The sequence below is a fragment of the Hyposmocoma kahamanoa genome, unplaced genomic scaffold (assembly GCF_003589595.1).
Source record: "Hyposmocoma kahamanoa isolate Upper Pololo Valley unplaced genomic scaffold, ASM358959v1 84, whole genome shotgun sequence".
NCBI lineage: Eukaryota > Metazoa > Arthropoda > Insecta > Lepidoptera > Cosmopterigidae > Hyposmocoma > Hyposmocoma kahamanoa.
The window spans coordinates 6,836,934-6,859,782 of NW_020654229.1; the positions used below are offsets into that span (position 1 = coordinate 6,836,934).

General features: G+C 35.7%; 1 protein-coding gene across 1 annotated transcript; it reads right to left on the bottom strand.

Annotated features, from left to right (window-relative positions):
- Positions 1-257: 257 nt before the first annotated feature.
- LOC113234462 (zinc finger protein 287-like) lies at positions 258-21,064 on the bottom strand. The gene is made up of 10 exons (XM_026469778.1): positions 20,961-21,064; positions 17,667-17,783; positions 16,527-16,784; positions 13,180-13,440; positions 10,366-10,571; positions 9,705-9,815; positions 4,229-4,432; positions 3,381-3,510; positions 2,062-2,166; positions 258-601 (listed from the first exon to the last, which is right to left on the bottom strand). Exons 2-10 carry the CDS (start codon positions 17,766-17,768, stop codon positions 428-430), a joined length of 1,551 nt encoding a protein of 516 aa, XP_026325563.1. The 5' UTR covers positions 17,769-17,783; positions 20,961-21,064; the 3' UTR covers positions 258-427.
- Between the last annotated feature and the right edge of the window lie 1,785 nt (positions 21,065-22,849).

Genomic DNA, 22,849 nt, shown 5'->3' on the forward strand with positions numbered 1-22,849 from the left:
AACTGACTCACTCGGAACAAAGGTCATTCATGTGCGAAGACTGCGGCGACACATTCAAGCAGCGTCCAGCGCTTTACACACACTACAAATTGGTGCACAGGGGCATGAAAAGGCGTAAATAATACTAATACGTTCCTAATTTCGGTCCCACATTGGGCGCCAACATTTGTGGTCCCACATTGGACGCCAACATTTTGGTTACACATTGGGCGCCAATTTTTTGCACGCCATTTACAAACGCGCTTAGGGAGTGGAAGTGATAAATGGAGAACTGCGCCAGGTGGGTTTCTCACTGTATATTTATTGTATATACATATTGTAAAGTCTGACAAGTTATTTGGACTTAGAAACGGTGACACAATGCAAGGGCCAACTTGTTGACCCATAAACCTGTAGAGAAATAAATAACTACTGTTTAAAAGTTATTTTATTTACATTGATTGCCGTCGACGTGCCGAGTGTTCCTGCGAAACTTCTTATGTATAAACTTAACATGAGAATTGAGTGCTACTTTTTGCGTGAATTTTGAATCGCATAGGTTACACTGGAAAGGACGCTCCCCGGTGTGAGTTCGTATGTGATTTGTCAGAATGCGATTGGTCTGCAAATGAGAAAAATACGTTATACTAAAATTAAATCGTAAAGTTTAATCGCAAACTATCTACTATTCTACTACAAAGGTAGATATTTATTATACTATTTTTTATCTTTACGGAAAGGGTCCGTGGGCTCTTTGCCATTTTGCGAGGGGTCCATGACTAGAAAAAGGTTAAGAAACCCTGCTATAAGTGTATCGCGGATACCATGGAAGCACACAAACAGATAACTACAAATTACACTCAAACTCACGAGAGAAATAAATCTATATATTTTTCCTCTCCGTACGTATATTTCTCCTGGCCAGAGAGTAGAACAAGTGGCCCCTGCGTGGCAGACCAGCATGGTAACCATTGGGCTACGGAGGCCGTTTTAAATGAAAAAAATGTCCATCCGTTTGGGGGCGATGCTGCCACAAATATAAATCTTTTTCAACATTATTTTCACGAATACACATGGATTCCTCGGAAAAAAGTTGTGCAATAACATTGGATTTTCACCCCCATAACGTCACAGACATACTTCTTGTAGCAGCCTATAAACAATCTCAGTACAGAGTACTAAAAAAACCGACCTCAAAAGTAATTCATCCCCTATACTTCGTTTCAATCCATTTTAAACAAACAAGTCACTGACCCGACCATAAACGGTTTAGTGATGGCCAATTGTAATGCCAACTACAAATCGATTAAATAATTGAATGAAACGATTTGTTCAATTGAGCCATATTAGCGGTTTTCCTTACATAACCTATATAAGCATATTTAAAATTTCAAATAAGGATTACGCTTAGGGTCGTATTTTAGAACTCTACTCAATGCTCAAGTCAGGATTTGAGCAGACTTGAGTATGATTTCAAGCACTGGAAATACGACCATAATGGCAAGGACTTCAGTATGATTTTCAGTGCTCACTGCAATACTCGAGTCCTGACTTGAGTATTGAGTAGAGTTCTGGAATACGACCCTTAGATACTCGTTCGATTGCATTTGAAATATTCGATTTAATAATTGATTACCAAACTTTAATTGATTGAACCGAATGTTTTTTTTCGAACAGCACTATGCAACCATAGGCAAGTCATAGAAGTGTAGATGAAATATAACCTCACTTTTGGACTACCATTTTTCAAATACAATTTTACTTTGCTATTCAATTGAATATTGTTGGAAAAAATGATATGTCGAAATCTTGGAAATATACGTTGAAGTGTTACTTATTCAATTTATTGAGTGGTTACTTTAGAATTTTAACCAAACAGTTTTGTTTACCTTTTGTTCAAAGTGGATTGGAACAGACTATGTTTGCCACCCTTAGAGGTGGAATATTTTCTTCAAATTTAAATGGGACAACTCCTGAGGTACACTCTTTCCAAAAAAAAAAGATTCGTCAAAATCGGATCTCAAATTAATATACATATAAAAAAAATTCCGTCGAATTGAGAACCTCCTTTTGGATACTTACAGAAAATCCTCTGCCACAGATGTTGCATAGTTTGTCCTTCACGGGCACATATCCTTCGTGTTTCTCGCGTCGGTGGTCAATCAACCGCGTGCTGTTCAAGAAGTACTGCAACAACATTCTTCAATCAGCAAAGCCGATGCATTATCACCTAAAGAGCTCTTTATTCGTGCAGGCAACGGCAGTCCGTACCGGCTGCCCGCATATTGCTTGTTCTTGCGATCCTATGGCGTTTAAAAGCTAGACAACATTTCGATGCCTTTCTATTTCACATAGGATAAGTTGTGTGACATTTTAAATTTTTACGTTACACGCATACTATTTCTAACTAATCTCTCAACAAGGTTATAAAATTAATTGGAAATTTGTCATAATGTACCAGAAAGAAACAATATTTGATACAGTTGTAATTTTAATAAAAATTACAATATATTAAGTAGAAAGAAAATTAAATGATAAAGATAAAAATAAATTGCCCCAATCACTTAATGCGTAAAACGGAATATATATATATATATATATATATATATAGGTAAATCTATTAAGCTATGTTTACCCACCGCCAATACGAGGGCATGCACCTTGTACGCGAGTCGTTTTCTGTTGTTTTGAGCTTCGCGTGATGTTTTTGTAGCAATTATTTAGACGATTCGGTAACTGGACCCGTGGCTCAGTTGGTTACAGCAATGCTACGGTGCAGCATGGACGTTGGTTCAAGTCCCGTCAAAAAAATCATAATATAATAATAATGGAATCTTGTCCATAGTGTTAGTAACAAATTATCTTAGGACTAATGTTAGTAGACTTGAAATAAAAATTCTGTAACATTGGGGTCCGTTGGTGCTACCGCGGAGGCGGGCTAGCAAGGAAGCTCAACGTCTTCTCATTGTAGCACAGAGGTTTAACCGCGTGCGCCTCCGCAAACATCTCCGAAATACTGCAACGCCACGGCAGCCCCAACAGAACCCTGAATCGACCCAGAGGCTGCAGGTGTAGAATGATTGGCAGTATGCTTTGAAAAGCGAAATTCTAACTGGTTTTGTATACATCGCAAACCTTCGGGCCAGCGTGTTACAGCGGACAGCCAGCGACCTGCGTTCCCTCTCTATGTCCAAGTTGTCCTTTAAATCCTCAGTGACCCAGTGGACCAAGTATTATGTTCAGCCACCCGACACAAAGGTGTACCATTTCCGGAACATCAGGGTAGGTTTTAGTAATGAAAGGTTTTCACAAAAACGGGATCAACAAAATAGGGACTGGCCAGCCACTATTTTCGCATGCAAACAAACTACCGAGGCTCAAGTAACATAATAAGTAAATACCCTTTCACAGATACTGCAGAAGTACTTGGTCTGCTTCAAGTGCACGTGCCGGAAATGATTCATCATACAGCTCCTCCTGTGGTACAAGTTTGGACATTGCGGACACTTTACCTTCTCCTTCTTCTTCATGCTGCAAAAATTATAGAGCCGTATTTACACATATAATAATAATAATTAATTATTTATTTTCTCTCAGCATACAAGAAAAATTGTATAAATGACTTACTGACTAATGAGTTTCTTTCTACATTAAACCTAATTTGCGAGAAACTGGTACTTGAGATAGGCATAAAAATGCACGTATCACACAGGTCACCAGGTCCCCGTACGTAAATTTTACATAGATTATGTAGGTACAATAGAGCAACAGTAAAAATGGATAGTAGTAAAAAACATCAATTATTAATACAAAGAACGAACACAGAAAAATTCCTTCGATCCGGCCGGATTCGAACCGACGTCTTCTAGCATACCGTGCCGTGCGACGCTATACCAACTAAGCCACTGAACGAACCAGCGGAGTTCACGAATTTTTTTATCTGTTTGATGTTGTGTCTTTGTATTTGGTTTTTCAACGACTTTTTAGCCTGAAGTCGATTCGATCGATTTCTCATAAGTGGCGTTACCACTTATGAGAAATCTTAAGTATTTTGTCACCCAGTTAGATACCTTTACAGCTATCAGCCCTGACTTTTTTCTGAGTGTTGGATCTTTGTAATTAATAATTAATTTATAACAAACTAGTGGAGTAATTTCACATAAAAATAATTGAATATCAATTCAATAAAAATTTCAACATCATGATATTCAATAAAAATAAATAAGATATATTTGTGACGTGGACTTACTTTGTTCGCCTTTCTCGAGAATGAGCAACACTTGTGGAAATATGATACCGGTACTGAGCGTCGTTGGCGAACTGCTTGTCACACGGCGCGCAGTAATTTGCTTCTGTAGGCGCGTAGACATGTTGCCTATTCATGTGCTCTTGCTGGATTCGATATTTTTTAAACGTTATGTTGCAGATGTGACATTTAGGCGTGTAATGGTTTCTATAAGTAACACACAAAGGTGACAAACCACTGGAAATTTAGGTCAGACAAATCTGACGACCGCCAACTAAAACGAGGCTTAGTGACAAAATATTTTTTAGAAATATCATAAAAAAGCCATAACCCAGTTGTAGAATATTGAAATTGTTCAATAACTTAACTGATTTCAATTGTTTTCAAAAGAGAATTTTGTGCATTATTTTTTTTCTAATAAAATAAAAAGGATATTTGACCGTTTCTCATTTAGCCGCGTTTTAGTTAGTGGACCAACGGAAAAAATCGGACAAAAATCTAATTTTAAAATTTAATTGCTATAATCGGATTGAAATTAAACTCGACCTTTAAGAGTCTATACTACTTCACGTGGCTTTGGTTGATTCCGGACATCGAGTATATAACCAGAAATAGAGACGAAATAAGGGCCATCCATCCCTGGCAACTCGTCGGGCAAATGGGCCTTATATCACTTTTTAATATCAACTCTCGTTTGCGCTGAAATCACAAATTAGAAAGCTGAAATAGTACAGCGCCAACAACTGACCTGTGTGTACGTCTCCGTATATTCCAAAAATATTGTATTTATTGTAATAAAGATAATATCGACACATCCGAAGAACAGAGTCCGATGTGATTAAATAGCGAAAAGAGAATAAGTACGTTGCGAGAATAATTTCGTTATTCAAACTAAGGCCTATGTAAAGGTGTTTATATCTTATTTCGTTTCGGAAATGTAAAATCGAACAACGGTCGATCTGACATTCACAGCGAAGAAGAACGAACGAAATGTATTATGCCCTGAGAACAAATAGTCTTGCCAAAGATCTTTGTTCTACTGATGAGTTTTTATCTCTAACAATGGGGAGGCTGTGCCATTCGATGGTGTGGGAAAAACAACAAAAGATCTAATTACAAAACAAACTGAATCACATTTCATCGGTAATTAAATATGTAATTTTTCACTTTTCGTCCATTATAGCCAAGTTCAAGTTAAACTGGTCGATTTGAAGTGAAACAATTGACGACACCGGACAATTGTTTCGAATTCGGGTTGGCCAACCGGCGCGCAGCACAGTGTTTAGAAATGCCTTCTTAGATCGGATATTTTGAGTGAAGCTTAGCAGGGAATACGTGTTAATATTCTAAACGCACGACGGTAACTCCCGTGTGCCAATTTTGTATAGTTTTGGAGAAAACTCAGCTCAAAGTTCTTCGATTTTTATACTTAGAAATTACAAAAATGATTATAACTCAAAAAATGAAAATACCACTTAATATTTAAAAACACTATTTTAATAGGAATTTCAAGCATTATTCAAGTAACTTTGCCGCTTTTCCAAAATACAACCCTAAGTTACGAAAATCGAGAATTTCCTTAAAACGGTTATATATTTTTTTCTTTATTTCGCGTCCATCGCGCCCAGAAATTATTAAAATAAATAGTTAACCATGCATACTATTCTACAAAAAAAAAAAGCAGATTTTAGTGCCGTGAGACATTGGGGATATGCGCGTCTAAAGTTTTTTAAATTTAGAACGCCTGAAATTTTGTGAACCAAACCAAACCAACCAAAACTATACAAAATTGGCACACGGGAGTTTACGTCCTGCGTTTAGAATATTAACACGTATTCCTTGCTAAGCTTGACTCAAAATGTCCGATCCGAAGGCATTTCGAAACACTGTGCGCAGTTGTCACCGGTAATGATATGGCAGAAAAGTTTTCAAACAAATTAAGTAACATTTCGTCTTTATTTCTGATTACATACTCGATGATTCCGCATGACAGTGAAAGGGTTGAATCAATCACTTTGGAAAAAATATACAGTAAAATTGAGGATATAAACTGATTACTATACGGTATGAAAACACAATTCCTAAAAATTTTCACGCTAGAAAAAAAACAAATATTACTTCGAAATTTTACAACAAAACGGCTGTATTTGAAAGTTACTTACATATATCGACCCCTCCTACGTAAAGTATCGTATGTCGAAATTGCTAAGTTTACAGGGGAGCGTTTTAAAGTTCTGAATTCACTGAAAGAGTGATCACCATAGATCATTTAACCGATATCTAGGATTTTATAATACTCTATGTGAGTAATGAGCTTTGCCGAATAAAACTGAGAAATGCTAAAGTCACGTGTTATGTTCGTTTCAGTGAATTCAGAACTTTAAAACGCTTCCCTGTAAACTTGGCAATTTCGACATACGATACTTCACGTCGGAGGGGTCGATATATACCAATGATTTTTTTAATATAAACTGACCTAAATATAACACGTATAGTATACGATATATATTTTTCAAAGAGCTTTATTTTCGTATGTAAAGAAATAAATTCTGAAATAAAGCCAGCGTTCCTGCCACTCGACCTAAGCAAAATGAACCGTATTATACTCCATTCACCGAAACGAGTTGGTAGAGCGCTTTCTCTGTCTGAATTTTTCATACAAATGACAAGGACAGGAAATGATCAGTGGGCGTAAACAAAACCGTAGAAAAGTAAAGGCGCGTTCACAGAGCGACATATTTTAGACTACGTTTTTTTTTACACAAATTGTGCATTTTAAATAATTAAGCTAATTGAATGAATTTTCACTCGTTTATACATACGTTTTTTATATTGTTTACAAAATATTTATGAAAAGAAAAACGGTTTTTATCTATCACATTTATTAATTGTAGATTAAAACAATCACATGAAATTAAATTAAAAAATCGAATTAAATTGTCATATCATATCAGTATTCCATTTCACTCTCCGACGAATCACTGCTGTCATTTCCTACATTTATTACTAAACTTTCAGTTATTGCTTCTACATTATGGTCCATAGCGTTCATTTTGGGCTCAACTGTTTCCGTAACATGCCCTATGCATTTTTGCCATTTTTCTGCGTCAATATTTTGCAAAGATTCATTTAATAAAATTTTCAATTCCGCCATTTTGAAAGTTTTCATATTGGCAGCTACGTAACCCTTCACTTGAGCCCAAATTAATTCTATTGGATTCAGTTCGCAGTGATACGGCGGGAGTCTTAATACAGTTTTATTTTGAGATTTGGCTAATTCATCTATAATGCACGCCTCGTACCGCTGTCTATGATTTTTAACAATATTTAACAATTCTCGTTTCAACATACCATCATCAAAGCTAATTTCTTTAGTTTGTAACCAATTTATAATCTCCTGTTTTTTACATTTTGCTGTTGGTACTTGCTCAACTTTTCTAGAGTGGTACGAGGCGTTGTCTAAAACTATCACACAATTGTCCTCGAGTTTATTTAAAACTTCGCTGAACCAATTTTCAAAAACTTCGGAATTCATTTCTTTATGGTAATCGCCTTGTTTTTTAGATTCAAAGACGTGTAGACCAACTTCAACGAACCCGTCTTTGCTCCCGATGTGCGTGATGATAAGTCTTTTGCCCTTCCCTGTAATAAAAACATACAAAATTAAATACAAAAATATCTTTAGCACACCTGGGCGCATTAAACAATAAGATAAAAAAAATGTACAATAGCACCATCACTGGCGCTCCTACATAAAACAAGTCATTAGCGCAGCTGCGCTACAGTACAATGCAATTCCAAACACCAAATGACACAAAGAGAGATAGATAACAGTGTATGTCATTAATAGGTGATATGAAAAAATAAATACACACCTGAAGGTGTTTTTAAGCCAGTCGTTAATCCATTAATGAAAGCGTCCCGACTATTTCTCACTGTTGTATCGGTCCATGCCTTTGAAGTAGTGTGACCTTCATTCACCCATGTTTCGTCCAAGTAATAAATTTTTTGATTATTTTCTCGAGCGGTTTTGATAGACCGTAAATATTTTCTTCTCCAAAAAAATATGTCATCACGGTCTAGCAACATGCTATTTCTGTTTCTCTTGTTGTACTTGAAACCAATTTTTTTTAGTATTTTATGTAGCGTCCCTCTCTTTATAGTGCCCAAAGTACCATCATCATTTATTTTCTTTAAAATCTTGTCTAATGTAGGTATTTCATTCTCCGCGAAGAAACCATGCACTATAGATCGGATAGAAGTTTTCGTAAAGTCATCGACCTTATCGACGATTGGCACGCGTTTCTTCGACTTTTTGGGCGATTTAAGCACACCACAATCCTTCTGCTCTTTTATAATTCTATAGACCGACATCGAGTGCACACCTACTTCATCTGCAACACTTTTCAAAATTTGACCGGTCGAGGCCGAAGGGTTTTCATTAATCTTGGTATGAAAACTATGCAAAATCATAGCTTTTTCGGTAGACGAAAAAGCCCGCCGTTTTCTTTTTCCAATAGATCCATTATTTAATAGATCCGCCATTGTCACTACGCAATCAAATGTCCGTTTTACAAGTCGCCAAGTCGTCACAAAACAATCTATCACAAAGTCCATATACACGCCGGGTCACAGTTTGAGAAAATCTATTGAGCAAATATTGCAATAAAGAACGCGTCTGCACAGCACGGAAAGCACGAGTAGACTAAAAATATTCGCACTGTGTACACTGCCTTAGTCATTATCGCCGACCAATCACAGTTAAAATTTTGTGCGAGAGGGATAGCGCTCTACCAACTCGTTTCGGTGAATGGAGTATAGTACGGCATAAATTCTAATTCGAGCTGAGATAGTATCGACTCTTAAGGGAGTTATCACACTAAATCGCATTAAGCCGGTCACACAAAAAGCCTTATTTATGTCTTATTGCAAGAACAAAAAACTTTCTGCTCAAGTCTATTACGCGTCAACATTGAGTACATTATATAACTAGAAATAGAGACGAAATGTCATTTAATATGTTTGAAAACTATTCTGCCAAATCATTACGGTGACAACTGCGCTTCGATTGGCCAATTGTTTCACTTCAAAACGTCCAGTTTAACTTGAGCTTTGCTATAATGGACGAAAACTGAAATTAATTAATTACTGATGAAATGTGTTTTCGTTTGTTTTGTTCCCACACCACCGAATGGAACAGCCCCACATAGTTAGAGATATTAATCCTTATATACAATAAATACAGAATATTTTTGGAATATACGGAGACGTACACACAGGTCAGTAGTTGGTGCTGTACTGTATTTCAGTTTTCTAATTTGTAATTTCAGCGCAAACGAGAGTTGATATTTAAAAGAGATATAAGGCTCATTTGCCAGAGATGGATGGCCCTTATTTCGTCTCTATTTCTGGTTATATACTCGATGCGCGTCAATAAGTATGGAGTCTACCTATTGATAGCAACTAAATAAATACTTACGTTATAATGTGTTTAATCAACATCCGTTTCGATTTATATTTAGAATTGCAATAATCGCAAACAAAATGGCGATGGGCTTCTTTGTAATGTCTGAAGAAAAGACTTCTACTACTGAAACAAAATAAGAAACATTTATTTACTACTAGCTCTACCGCATGCAATGCAATGCCTAAAACCTTTTAGTAGCAGAAGACCTCGTACAGGGAAGTGCTGCCAACCTGACCTATTTCTGCCGCCAAGCAGTAATGTGAGCATTAGTGCGTTTCGGTTTTGAAGGTTGAGGGTGCTAGTGAAATTACAGGCACCCTTAAAACTTTAAAATATGTCTTCTACTTGTATTTTTTTTATTTTATTTTTATATACATACCAAGAGACGGGACGAACAAGTCGTACGCCTGATGGTAAGCTACACGCCTGTGCATAACAGTTGCAGTGCCACTCAGAGCTCTAAATCGCAAAGATCTGAGGAGCATTGCTACTGCGCCCGTCACCCTGAGACATAAGTTGACAAGTCCCACATGCCCGTAATTCCACCACAAATTGTATTTCAGATAGTCTAGATGCTTGCAAGCGGGCAACACTTTTGCGCATTTTTTTTAACTGTCATTTTACTCCATCTTCAAAAAAGGCAGACAATAAATTAAAATTCAATACCCCGTACCTGTATCTCCCGGGACACAGCAAACACTGGTAAACCATCTTTCTTGACTGTGCCAGCAAATGGTTTCTCATACTCTGTTTATATACACAAGTGACATCGCAAGTTGTACAAGTGTATATGTAGCGATGTTCTTTAATGTGATGAGATACGGTTGACTTTTTAGAGAAAATGCACTGGCATATATCGCATTTGTACGGGTTGCTGTACTGTAAAAAATCAAATAAAACTTTATTAGAAAGCTGAAATAGTACAGCGCCAACAACTGACCTGTGTGTACGTCTCCGTATATTCCAAAAAATATTCTGTATTTATTGTAATAAAGATAATATCTCTAACAATCCGTGCTGTTCTATTCGGTGGTGTGGAAAAAACAGCAAAACATCTAATTACAAAACAAACGGAGTCACATTTCATCGGTAATTAAATATGTGATTGTTCATTTTTCGTTCATTATTGCAAAGCTCAAGTTAAACTGGTCAATTTGAAGTGAATGAATTGGTCAATCGGTGCGCAGTTGTCACCGTAACAATTTGGCAGAATAGTTTTCAAACAAATTAAATGACATTTCATGTCGATTTACGGTTATATAATGTACTCCATGTTGACGCGTAATCGACTTGAGCAGAAAAATCTTTGTTCTTGCAATAAGACATAAATAAAGCTTTTTGTGTGACCGGCTTAATGCGATTTAGTGTGGCAACTCCCTTGAAAGACCTCAGCTCGAATTAGAATTTATGCCGTACTAATACGGTTCATTTTGCTTAAGTCGAGCGGCAGGGTCACTGGCTGTATTTTAAAATTTATTTTTTACAAACGTAATCAAAGCCATTTAAAAAAAGGACATCGTATACTATACGTGTTCTGTTTAATTCAGTTGATACAGAAAAAAAAATCATTGTTATAAATATAAAGTACCCATTTAGTACAGCCGTTTCTTGTAAAATTTCGAGGTAAGTTTGTGTTTTGTTTTCTATCGTGAAAATATTTAGGAGTCGTGTTTTCATACCGTATAGTAATCAGTGTATATAATTGACTTACAATTATATGGACGTCGGGTCCGCGGTAAAAAGTGTCCGAACTTATAGGGCGTTAAAATCGTATACAGAGCGTCATTCACACTTTAGTCTTCGTTTGTTCGACTCACAGCGAAGCAAGCAAAATTAGACAGTACTGCGATGACATTACAATTTAAATTCAACGTTTTAGCTTTTTCATATTCCTTTACATGTCACTACGATTAAATAGGTTGACTTGGGACATTTTTTCGTGGTTTTTGTATTAGACCCGTCGTCCATTTATTTGTAAGTCAATGGTGTATATGGTCATTTTACTATATATTTTTTCCAAGGTTATTGATTCAACTGTTTTGCGGAATTAACCGAAGCAATTTGAGGTTGTACTCTCTTAAAACGGGATAAATAAAAATTACCCCGTGCAGAAGAGGAGGGACCAGTTTCGATTATCGGTAACACCAATTAGTAGTGTTGTAAAAAACCCGCATCCGGGAGTCTACATTTTCCAATTCACAAGACTCGACTCATAAAGACAGAGACTCACTGCTCGATGTTATACGAGATTAGTGCCCGAGTCTGGTAAGTACCTATTGAGCGGTGTTGTGGTGTGGCGTGTTAAACTGTAGTATAATTACTACAATATAATTAAGTATTATATCTTCTTTCTTTTATAAATCACCATATTGAGTTTATGTTTTTTATTTAATTCCTGGACATTAATAGATGTTCAATAAAATTGAACCCTGCTTGTCGTCCTCGCGACTTTGTAGTGTGGAAGTCGCTTTGATTCGAGTTTTCGAAATCTAGTTTTGTGATTACGACTGGTCTTTTAAGACTCGAGTTCGTGCTCCGACGACTAGCGCTCGACTTGACACGGACTCGTGAATATTTTAGGCCACTGAGCCGTATAAAATTGAGTCGAGTTAATAAATGTAGACTCCTGGACTCGAGTTTTTTACATCACTGCCAATTAGGCTAACGAACTTTTCTAAATAAACAGGGCACCACTAATACGAGGGATGAGGACTTTAAATTTTATTGATGGACCAACCAAGTCACATCCAGTTACTTTCGAGATATGGCAGTTTGAGGTTTAAAAGCGTTTCTCACTTGTTTTATTTTCAAAACTTATAATGTCGTATAACTCGAGAGATATTTCTTTATATTTATATGTTGGATTTTTTTGCTGATCTACGAAGTTACACTTAAGGGCTCTTACACATTAACACGATACGACGTCGCGTCGTGCTACGACGTCGTATCGTGTAAATCTACGACGAGAAACGTAAAAATTCAAGATACGACATCGCAACGTGTTACGACGCACAGCACGACCGTATCGTAACGTAGAAACTCACGGTGCGCTCCCCAGTGCCGCATTCTTTTGTTATTCAATATTCAAAGATAACTTTGTATTCTTCTGATGTGTTGTCCCATAGTACAGAACGCTCCTCGACTAGGGTTATTAAATAATTAACCTCAATGTCGCCTGTGCGACGTCGTGCCGTGAGTCGTGACACGTTACTGTGCTGTGTCGTGAATTTTTACGCTGCTCGTCGTAGATTTCCACGATACGACGTCGCATCGTGAAACGATACCGCGTCGTAGCACGACGCAACGTCGTACCGTGTCTATGTGTGCCCTTAGGAAACGTTTGGTACATCTAACTCATATTTTTATAATTTTGTGGATTGCATCCTGTTTGGTTAACTACGTCCAATTGAAGTCCAATAAAATAGCTTTATTTGTAATGTGTTTATAGAATATAATAACCACGTCAATATTACAAGAAATAACTCACCTTACTCGGATTATGAAAAGTGTCAAAATGCGTATTTCGATTTCGTGACTTCAAAATAATAGCACAACTGTCGCATTTAAACTTTGCTGCTTCGTAATAAGGACTGTTTCTCTCCTTCTCTAACCAATCATTAATTTCATTTTGGCTTATCTCCTGTCTTACTACTTCACATTTATGATCAGGTATAAATATTTCTTTGTATTTATTTTCTTGACCTATATTTTTCGGTTTTCTCTTTCTTGGTTTGACAATGTGTTGCAGCTGAAAATAATAAAACTATACAAACTAGTGAAGTAATTTCACAAAAAATAATTGAATATAAATTCAATAAAAATTTAATTAATACAGTGAATAGCGACATCTCTCGCCAGGACTGGTAGCTGTAAAAGTACTAACTGGGTGATAAATCTGTCATAGATTTCTCATAGATTTATCACCCAGATTCTCATATTAATACAAAGATCGAACACTCAGGAAAAACACTCAGAAAAAATTCCTTCGATCCGTTGTCGTTGAAAGACCAAGTACAAAGACACGACGCAAGCACATAGAAAAATTCGTGAGGTCCGTTGGTTCGTTCCGTGGCGTAGTTGGTATAGCGTCTGGCACGGTATGCAAGAAGACGTCGGTTCGAATCCGACCGGATCGAAGGAATTTTTTCTGAGTGTTCGATCTTTGTATTAATAATTATAACAAACTAGTGGAGTAATTTCACAAATTAATAATTGAATATCAATTCAATAAAAATTTAAATACAGTGAATAGCGACATCTCTCGCCAGGACTGGTAGCTGTAAAGGTACTAACTGGGTGATAAATCTGTCATAGATTTCTCATAGATGGCGCTACGACTAAAAAGTCGTTGAAAGACCAAGTACAAAGACACGACGCAAGCACATAGAAAAATTCGTGAGGTCCGTTGGTTCGTTCCGTGGCTTAGTTGGTATAGCGTCTGGCACGGTATGCAAGAAGACTTCGGTTCGAATCCGACCGGATCGAAGGAATTTTTTCTGAGTGTTCGATCTTTGTATTAATAATTATAAAAGTATACAGTTTTTTTTTAATTGGGCAGTATGGGGAAATCCGAAACCATGGAAGATACAATGAAACTGTCTTAGGAATCATAAGTCTTTTTTTTTAAAAGTAATTTTGGCATAGTCAATTTTTTGGTCAAGCGTAAGAAGTCCATAAAATGTATCAAAAACTTTTTTAATGCTAATCGACTTACTCTCATAAGATCCCAAATCAAAATGATCCCATTTCATTGTATGGAATAAAAAAATAGGGACAGCCGAAGTTGGTCAAATTTCTTAAAATATTTTTAATACAAAATGAATAAAATCGACTATTGTTTTTATTGCTTGGATGGACGCGTATGATCAAAAAAAAAATACTACGCCGAAATTATTTTCACAATAAAAGACTTAATGGTTCCTAAGACAGTTTTCTTGAATCTTCAATGGTTTCGCATTTCCCCATACGGTCCCATTAAAAAAACACTCTGTATATGACTGTCTGTTCCACTGGGCGCCATTTACCTAGTTTCAATTAGTTACCAAAGAATTTCAATTACTTAGGTATTATTTTGGTATAACAATGTGTATAGTCTGTATTTTTTGAAGATGGAGTAAAATGACAATTCATTGTGAAAAAGTGTTGCTCACTTGCAACTGGCTAGTGATTGCAGAAATATTCTATCGACTATCGACTGAAAATTGTTACGCATAAGCAATATGTTTATTTATAGCTTAAGCAATATATACAGAACTTGGTTTATTTGAATTATCATGAATTATCAATTTTTCTAAATTCATACATACAGCTACGTCTATTAAAAATTCAATAAGAAAACATATTTTAAAGTGTTTCATTTTAATTCAATACAGCACAATCAAATCCGCCTGTGATTTCGATACTAGTAGGCCACCTGTCAAAATTCGAATAAAAAAGGCAGTAACGCAATAACTTTTTTTATGATACTAAGTGAAGGGACGAACTAGTTATGTGCCTGATGGTAAACGACACAGCTGCCCATAACAGTTGCAGTGCCACTCAGAGTTTTAAATCGCAAAGATCTGAGGGGCACTGCCACTGCGCCCGTCACCCTGAGACATAAGTTGAAAATTCTCCTGTGCCTATAATTTCACCAGCACCTTTACCATTCAAAACCAGCGGCAGAAATAGGTAAGGTGGCAGTACTTCCCTGGATGAACTTTACAATGAAGGGGCGAGAAGGGGGAAGCGCCTCTCGTATTGGACAATATTTCTGGGAGCATTAAATATCAAAAGCAATGTTGATTGTTACAAAAATAAAAATATTTGATTTATTTAGTTTTTTATTTTATAATAAAAATATAAAAAATAAAAATTCCGGACGTTATAGTCTGTCTTTTTTGAAGACGGAGTAAAATTAAAATATAAAAAAAAAGTTCATTGCGTGATTACATACGCAATGAACATACGATAATGATTACAGTCGATAAATATTCTATCGACTATCGACTGAATATTATATTATATATAAATAGCCTAATTTTTTTCATTTGAATCAATCTCGACCCATTATTCAACCGTAAAAATAAACTATTAAACTGTAAAAATAAAAATAAAGAAGGCTGTAACGTAACGAGTAATCATTAGGACGTCGTAACATTCACAATTCAGTCATTTTTGGCAAAATTTTATCTTTTTTCACAATGCATCGATAAAAAATGATCGACAACTACATAACTATTTAAAATTTGATGAAAACTGGATACCCTACAAATGTCATTTTACTCCATCTTCAAAAAAGACAGACTCACGGACTTGTATATGAAACTGGACCACGCACTAAGTTAATAAAACGAGCCGAGTGAGAGGCTTCAAAGTAGTAATGCGTCTCTTTCTAACAGCCATATTGTTCCTAACTTTTTAATTTTTACAGAAAATGTAGCCGCTTATGGATGACCAAAACTACTAATATTATTTCATAATACAAGTTATTATTATTTGTTTGATATATTATATTTATTTTATATGCTACTTCGTAATAGATGGTTTCAATATTAATAAATATTTTTTAATTATTAAAGTAAAAGGATATTACTTACCTCTAAGCTAATTTTATTTAATCAAAATTTAAAAAAGCTTATATAGACACTACCTAAGATGATTTTATTTAGCGTAAGCAACTTGTTAGAAAAGGACAGATCACTACTTCAAGCTATTTCACGTGACTCGGTTTTTTACTTTTACTTAAACTAAGCCTTAACATTACCCAATAAGGTGCAAATTTGGAATATTGGTATATCGAAGTGCGCAATCCAGTTCATGAAATATAGAAATCTGTGGACAGACTATACTTACCTCTTGTTTAATATCTTGAATATTATTCAGCTCTATGCCATAGTCAATAGAGCATCCATCGTTGAAAATATCATCCACACAGTTATCCTCATTTTCTTGCTTCACTTGGACTTCTATTGACAGGTTAATATGTTCTCCATTTGACTCCTTGACATTTGGGAATTGTTCTTCAATTTGTGGTTTTATTTCTAATTGTAGTTTATCTTCTTCATCGTGTAGTTTTAAAATTGATAGTTTTGATAATGTTTGGGGTGGATTCTGAAAATTGATAATTTGATAGCCGATTTTTCAGTTAATAGAAATTATTTATTGATGTTAAATGCTTATTTATTATATTATAAAAACTTATTTTCTAATGTCAACATTGGTAGCCCAACAGTTAGCACTGAGCAGGAGATTCCAGATTCAACTTCTGGTACTCTTCTACTTGATAAACCACTTTTTCTGAGTTAGTCGATGTTTGTCCGAAAAGTTTGAAATTTGAAATGGAAATATTTCTAAATATTTTTGAGAAAACAACAAAAATATACAATAAAAAAAATCCTGAAAAAGTATTCTGAAAAATATTTTTTTTATGTATGGATATAAATTTCCATGAGCCAAAGCTAGTCTGGGTGATCCAGATATTGCCTCCAGTTAACATCATTTCTCTGGTACTCACAGCACGGAAAACATCCTAGTTTGAAACAAAATTATAGGGGTGTTTTGTCACATTCCTATTATTATACTGCTTTCTTATAGCAGGTATGATAAACCTTTCAGGTTCCCACATTTAAATTAATTTAAAAATCTGTATAAGTACATGTTAGTCTTTATTCCCATTTCTTTAATAAACGCGTGTCTTCCTTAACTTGTCATTGGCGCAACAGCAAAAATTGGCGCACAGAACAATAAACACAGTAGAAGTGCTTAGTTTGCGCGGTACGTGTGCCAACAGTTCACGGAGTTCTGCAAACTTGAGCTGAATCCGCCATGGTCGTGTCAATTATCTCGTTAAAAAAAATCGAAAATCTTTAGTTTTTTTACATTGACTGATTGGGCATGGAACCCGGGATCTCAGAGATGGCGATACCATGTCAGGCGGTGTCCAAGCCCTTGGACCACAGAGGTCGTAAAAGGAAATAAAATCATAAAACGTACCTCTACGTCATAATAATAGCTGAGTACCATCTGAGCCGCAGCAACATTATGCCTAAATATATTTACTTTCCGTAACAATGCCATACATTCCCAACATAACATTATGTGTTCGTTTACCTGAAACAAAAACAATGCTTTTATTGATTTAGTTTTTCAAAATAGTGCTAGGAACAATCCTAACTTAACTATTTTCTAAAATCCAACCTTCCGAAGGTTGAAGGTACTGCCAGCCAGATTGAAGGTACTGTAATGACATGAAATGAGAGAATTTATTTCAGAGAGTAGTTGCAGTTACATGTCCATATAGTGTTAGCAGGTTGGTACTTCCGACTACGTTAGTAGAATGCAAAGTGTTCATTTTCATGAACAAGGATGGACATCCAATACATAAGGAATGGGCTGTCCATCCTCTCTGCTACTACCTTAAGAGAATTGTTAGTGCTGCCAATCACTCTGGCCAACAAGGATGCCATTCTGACTACCTGAAAACCAACAACCCTAGCCTCTGCGAACATCCCTGAGGCACTACAGTGTCGAAACAGCCCCAGCAATCCCCTGAGGGTTGTTGTTGTAATATTATTATTATTATTATGGATAGTAGGATGGCCTTCGACGGAAGCGATACGTCACAAAGTATAACCGCCTCAAGCTGCTGGCAAGGTTGATTGGAAACCCGTTTTGCGGACAAAACTATTAAGATTATTTCAGTGGAGGCTCATCCCATTTTCAAACAATATTATTTCAAAAAGAAACATCAGTAAATCTGCATTCCAATTATAACTGTACACAGCATTCCACTGTAGACGATTTTATGAACAAAAGCAATAATAACAATATAGAAGAATTTAAAAATAGAAAAGATTCTTATAATAGGTCAAATGAGTTTATACATAGGGCGCACTATAAGTTTCCGGAACTGGCCACTTACATAAACAATATTTAAAAAGTAATTACAACATTTGAAAATAGAACTCTTTGGCTGTAGAATACAGTTTGTTTCATCTGTCATTTACTTTCCCGATTCTATTTCCCATTTCATTTACTTTCCCGATTGGTTCACTTGTCCGATCCGATTGGTCCAAATAGTCCATTTTGCAAGTTAATAAAATTTTATGTAAGTTAATAAAATAAAATAAAAAATTAGTTTTACAAATTTTCAACGGCAGTTTATAATTGCATAATTGCAGATTTTATACTTTTGATATTGATATGTTACTTTATGTTAACCATGATTTGAAAAAACAAAATCAAGGAGACAGTTTGTTTTTAACCGACTTCAAAAAAAGGAAGGAAGGAAGGAAGTTCACAATTGAATTGTGTGTATATTTTTTAAGTATGCAACGCGATAACTCAACGGCATTTGGGAACCGATTTTGATGATTTTTTTTTGTTGAAAAGAGAGTACCTCAGTAGTGGTGCATTTAAATATGAAGAAAATATTCCATCTCTAAGGGTGGCAAACTAGGGCGTCAATCCGGATTCGCGCGCTTTCCGGTAACTGATTTCAATAAAACTTGGCTAATAGACGTAATTCCACGAGCTTTTGAGGTAAGTTTTTTTAGTACTCTGTAATGAAATTGTCTGAGTAGACGCATCGTTAAAGTAGACCTATCGGGAAAGTTGACGCAATGGGGAAGTAGACCAAACAGGAAAGTAGACGACATGGGAAATAGACGAATTGGGAAAAACAAGTGGACTGATCGGGAAAGTAGACGAATAATGCCAGTGGACCGAAGAGGATTTAAATCGTGAAAATTTTTGTAGTACGATTTTCTACGACTTTAAATGTAATTTAACAGCTCAGCGGAGTTTCGCTCGGCTTCAAACTGCTTTTGGCGATGAAGCTTTTGCTTGGTGCTTCATCGCCGCGACGACTATTTATAGCTGGTTTAAAGAAATTCAAACACGGTCGTATGAATTTCAGTGACGAACTTCTTGATGGTGGCCCGTCCACTGCTGTGAACAGCAAAAACATCGTAGCTGTGCGCCGTGTGATCAAAACAGACAGGCATGTGACATACCATGAGATTCGGGCAACTTTAGGCTTACCAGATTCAACGAAGGGGCGTCAAGTTTGGTGTGGGACATAGTAACAGGTGACGAAATATGGATTTATAGTTACGATCCCAAAACAAAGCAGGAATCGAGCGTATGAGTCTTTCGAGATGAGCCGAAACCAACCAAAGTGGCGCGCGTGTAAAGTGCCTCTGAGCGGACGATAGCTTCTTTTTTTAATAAAACTGGACACATGGCTGCTGTTGCTTTGGAGAATCGTTGTACCGTGATTAGTGATTGGTACACAACCATTTGTTTGCTGGAAGTTATTGACAAACTCCGTAAAAAAATCGTAAACGCCGTATCATCTTGCATCACGATAATGCCAGTTCTCACACGGCCAGACAGACAAATTAATATTTGAAGGCGAACAATGTTGACCTTATGAGCAATCCCAACCTGGCACCTTGTGACTTTTATTTATTTCCAAAAATTAAGAGACAGTTACATGGTCAATGATTTTCATCACCTAAAGAGGCTGTCGAAGAGTATGAAAAATATGTTTCAGAGATTGTCACGGAGGAGTGGCATAAATGTTTTCAAAATTGGTTCATTCGTATGCAAAAGTGCATTAACACTAACGGAGAATATTTTGAGAAACAATAAATTCTTTTCTGACCATTTATAGTATTTTTTTCTTCTTCATTCCAGAAACATAATAGTGTGCACCCCACATAGTCAAAGTTTAAAGAGTTAGAAGTTAAATGTACACTTATTTTAATTTAAAAAACCTAGGCACTCTCTTCTCTATATTTGTCACTATATCATAAAGAGAATGTTTTATGATTAGATTCCCATTGGGATAGGCAGAGACTATCGATCGCTACTCAGAACTATCCTGACTAACCTCTCTTGCCTTACTACATTCTTCAATATTTCCATACAAGCCCTCTCACTATGCACCTCAACCTATTTAAGAACACTCTCAATATGATCTGAGAATGTTCTCCATGGCCGTTCTCTTCCAATTATGCCTTCTATGTTAGCTCTATATATTTCTTTCATTCATCCCCTCGCATGTCCAAACTAACTCAGCATACCCATCTCTATTTTATTCACATCACCCTCTTAAAAACCACTTTTTTTTTCTATTACACCATTTAAAAAATGTGGTTTCTTTAAATTTCATTTAATCTAAACAACAGTCTCATATAACTTTTTCAATAATAACATTGAATATAAACAAAAAATACATGAAGACGTTCAACGAAATATCTAATTAAATTAAATAATACTTACATAAACCACATTTTCGTTAATTTTGGTAAACAATTCTAAAAATTCGCCTAATTCCCGCAGATTTCTATCTGAGCTCAAACAGCCACAACAAATGGACTTATTTCGTATTATATTAGTCTCTAACTTTACATCTCCTTGTTGAAACATTTTTTCTAAATGTTATTTCTATGAAAAAAGTTAATTGAAAAGGTGAAATAAATATGAAAGGAGATTCCAATTCCATCACAATTTTTCCAAATATTTAAATTTTTTTTTACTAGTCGCTTCACGGTTTGTGTTTGTGCCACGGTCAAATGAACGGCAAAAGGCACTCACAATTTTGGAAGCCTAAATTAACATCTAAAAAAAAAGATTAGAAGAATAAGAGGTTTATATAATTTAATACAATTTTAGATATTTAATAATTAACAAAGACATTGAGCCTAACATGTTTAAAAGTGGTTTTTTGGGTTTTTAAACGGCCCATGGAATACGTGCTGCATGGCAGTCCTTTTCAGTCACATACTATCCCGCTTAAAGGGGGCATTCATTATCGTACATTACAGTCCATCTTGCCGTTCGCCGCGTAATGCAGGATTATGAATGTAGTCGCAGCGTGCAAGCCATCCTGCAATCCTGCAATGCGTACTGCGAGGCTTTACAATCTTAAGTTGGTTATACGCAAGACAGTGTGAGCAGTTTCCTGCCTGCGCGTCAGACTGCCATGCAGGTAGTGAATGGGCCGTTTTATGGCCCCACGTATGGAGTCTCGCAGGACGCATTGCAGGATTACAAGAAGGCTAATATGCAGCGCCTACATTAATCTTGCATTACGTGGCCGACGTCAAGGCCGACTGCAATGCAGGATAATGAGTTTTTTTTTTAGAAGAAAAAAGTTCTTAGTGGTGAAGGTATATATAATACGTAGTTACAGTTTTTTTCACAAATCAGTTTTTAGTATAAGTATTAGTTCGTTTTGCGTTTTAATTAATTATTACTTGTTTATGCTGATGGCTCTTTATCCAATGCTCACGAATAAATTAATTAATTAAACGGTGCAAACCTTTTGAGAGGCAAACATAGACAAAGACAACCTTAGGTTGTATTTTTATTGTACTCAGTTAAGGTCCTTTCTAATTTGTGATATGATCGTAAGAGGGCGGGCTTTTGAAGTTATAACTGCAGTCTTTACAAAGATTATTTTTATTTTATGTTTATTATGAAGAAAAAACGAAGAAAGAAATAGTAATGAAGAAAGTTAGAACTATATTCCTTATCTTAAACCAAATTACAAAAGAGCTTTTCCTGAAAATTCCACTAATTACGAATTCAAAGTTTTTGTTCAAAGTGATAGAAGATAAAGTGATGTAAGTGAAAGTGAAAACATAAATATTGACTCACGCCGCTTAATAGACTATGTAAAAAATCCTAATAAGTGAACTAAGTATTCTAAGAGAAATTTAAAACATAATCTATTAGAACTACAATGGAAAATATTATTGAGTATCCGATAATTAAACGAAGACATGGCTCAAAGGACTTGTATCCAAGCCAAAACTATTTATAAAAAAAAATGGTCGTAAAAAGTAAAAATGTCGGAAAAAATTGAAAAATGGCGGGCTTTCGAATTGACACCATAGGCTTACAAAGGTTAATTTTATTTTATGTATTGTGATTTATAAGCGATTGTATCGATAAAAACGCGCGATGCATCGCTACACTTGTGGTTAGAGGTGGACGTTTAAACTTAAAAAGTTTGCTTTTTAAAATAAGCATATATAAACACGATTTTCAATTTAAACGTAAGCGTAACAACGTGCTTATGTGCTCAAGTCCCGCCATCTATGTTTCCTAAACAAATTAATTCGTCAATGTGAATAATAATTTTATAAATAACAATAATACTCGTG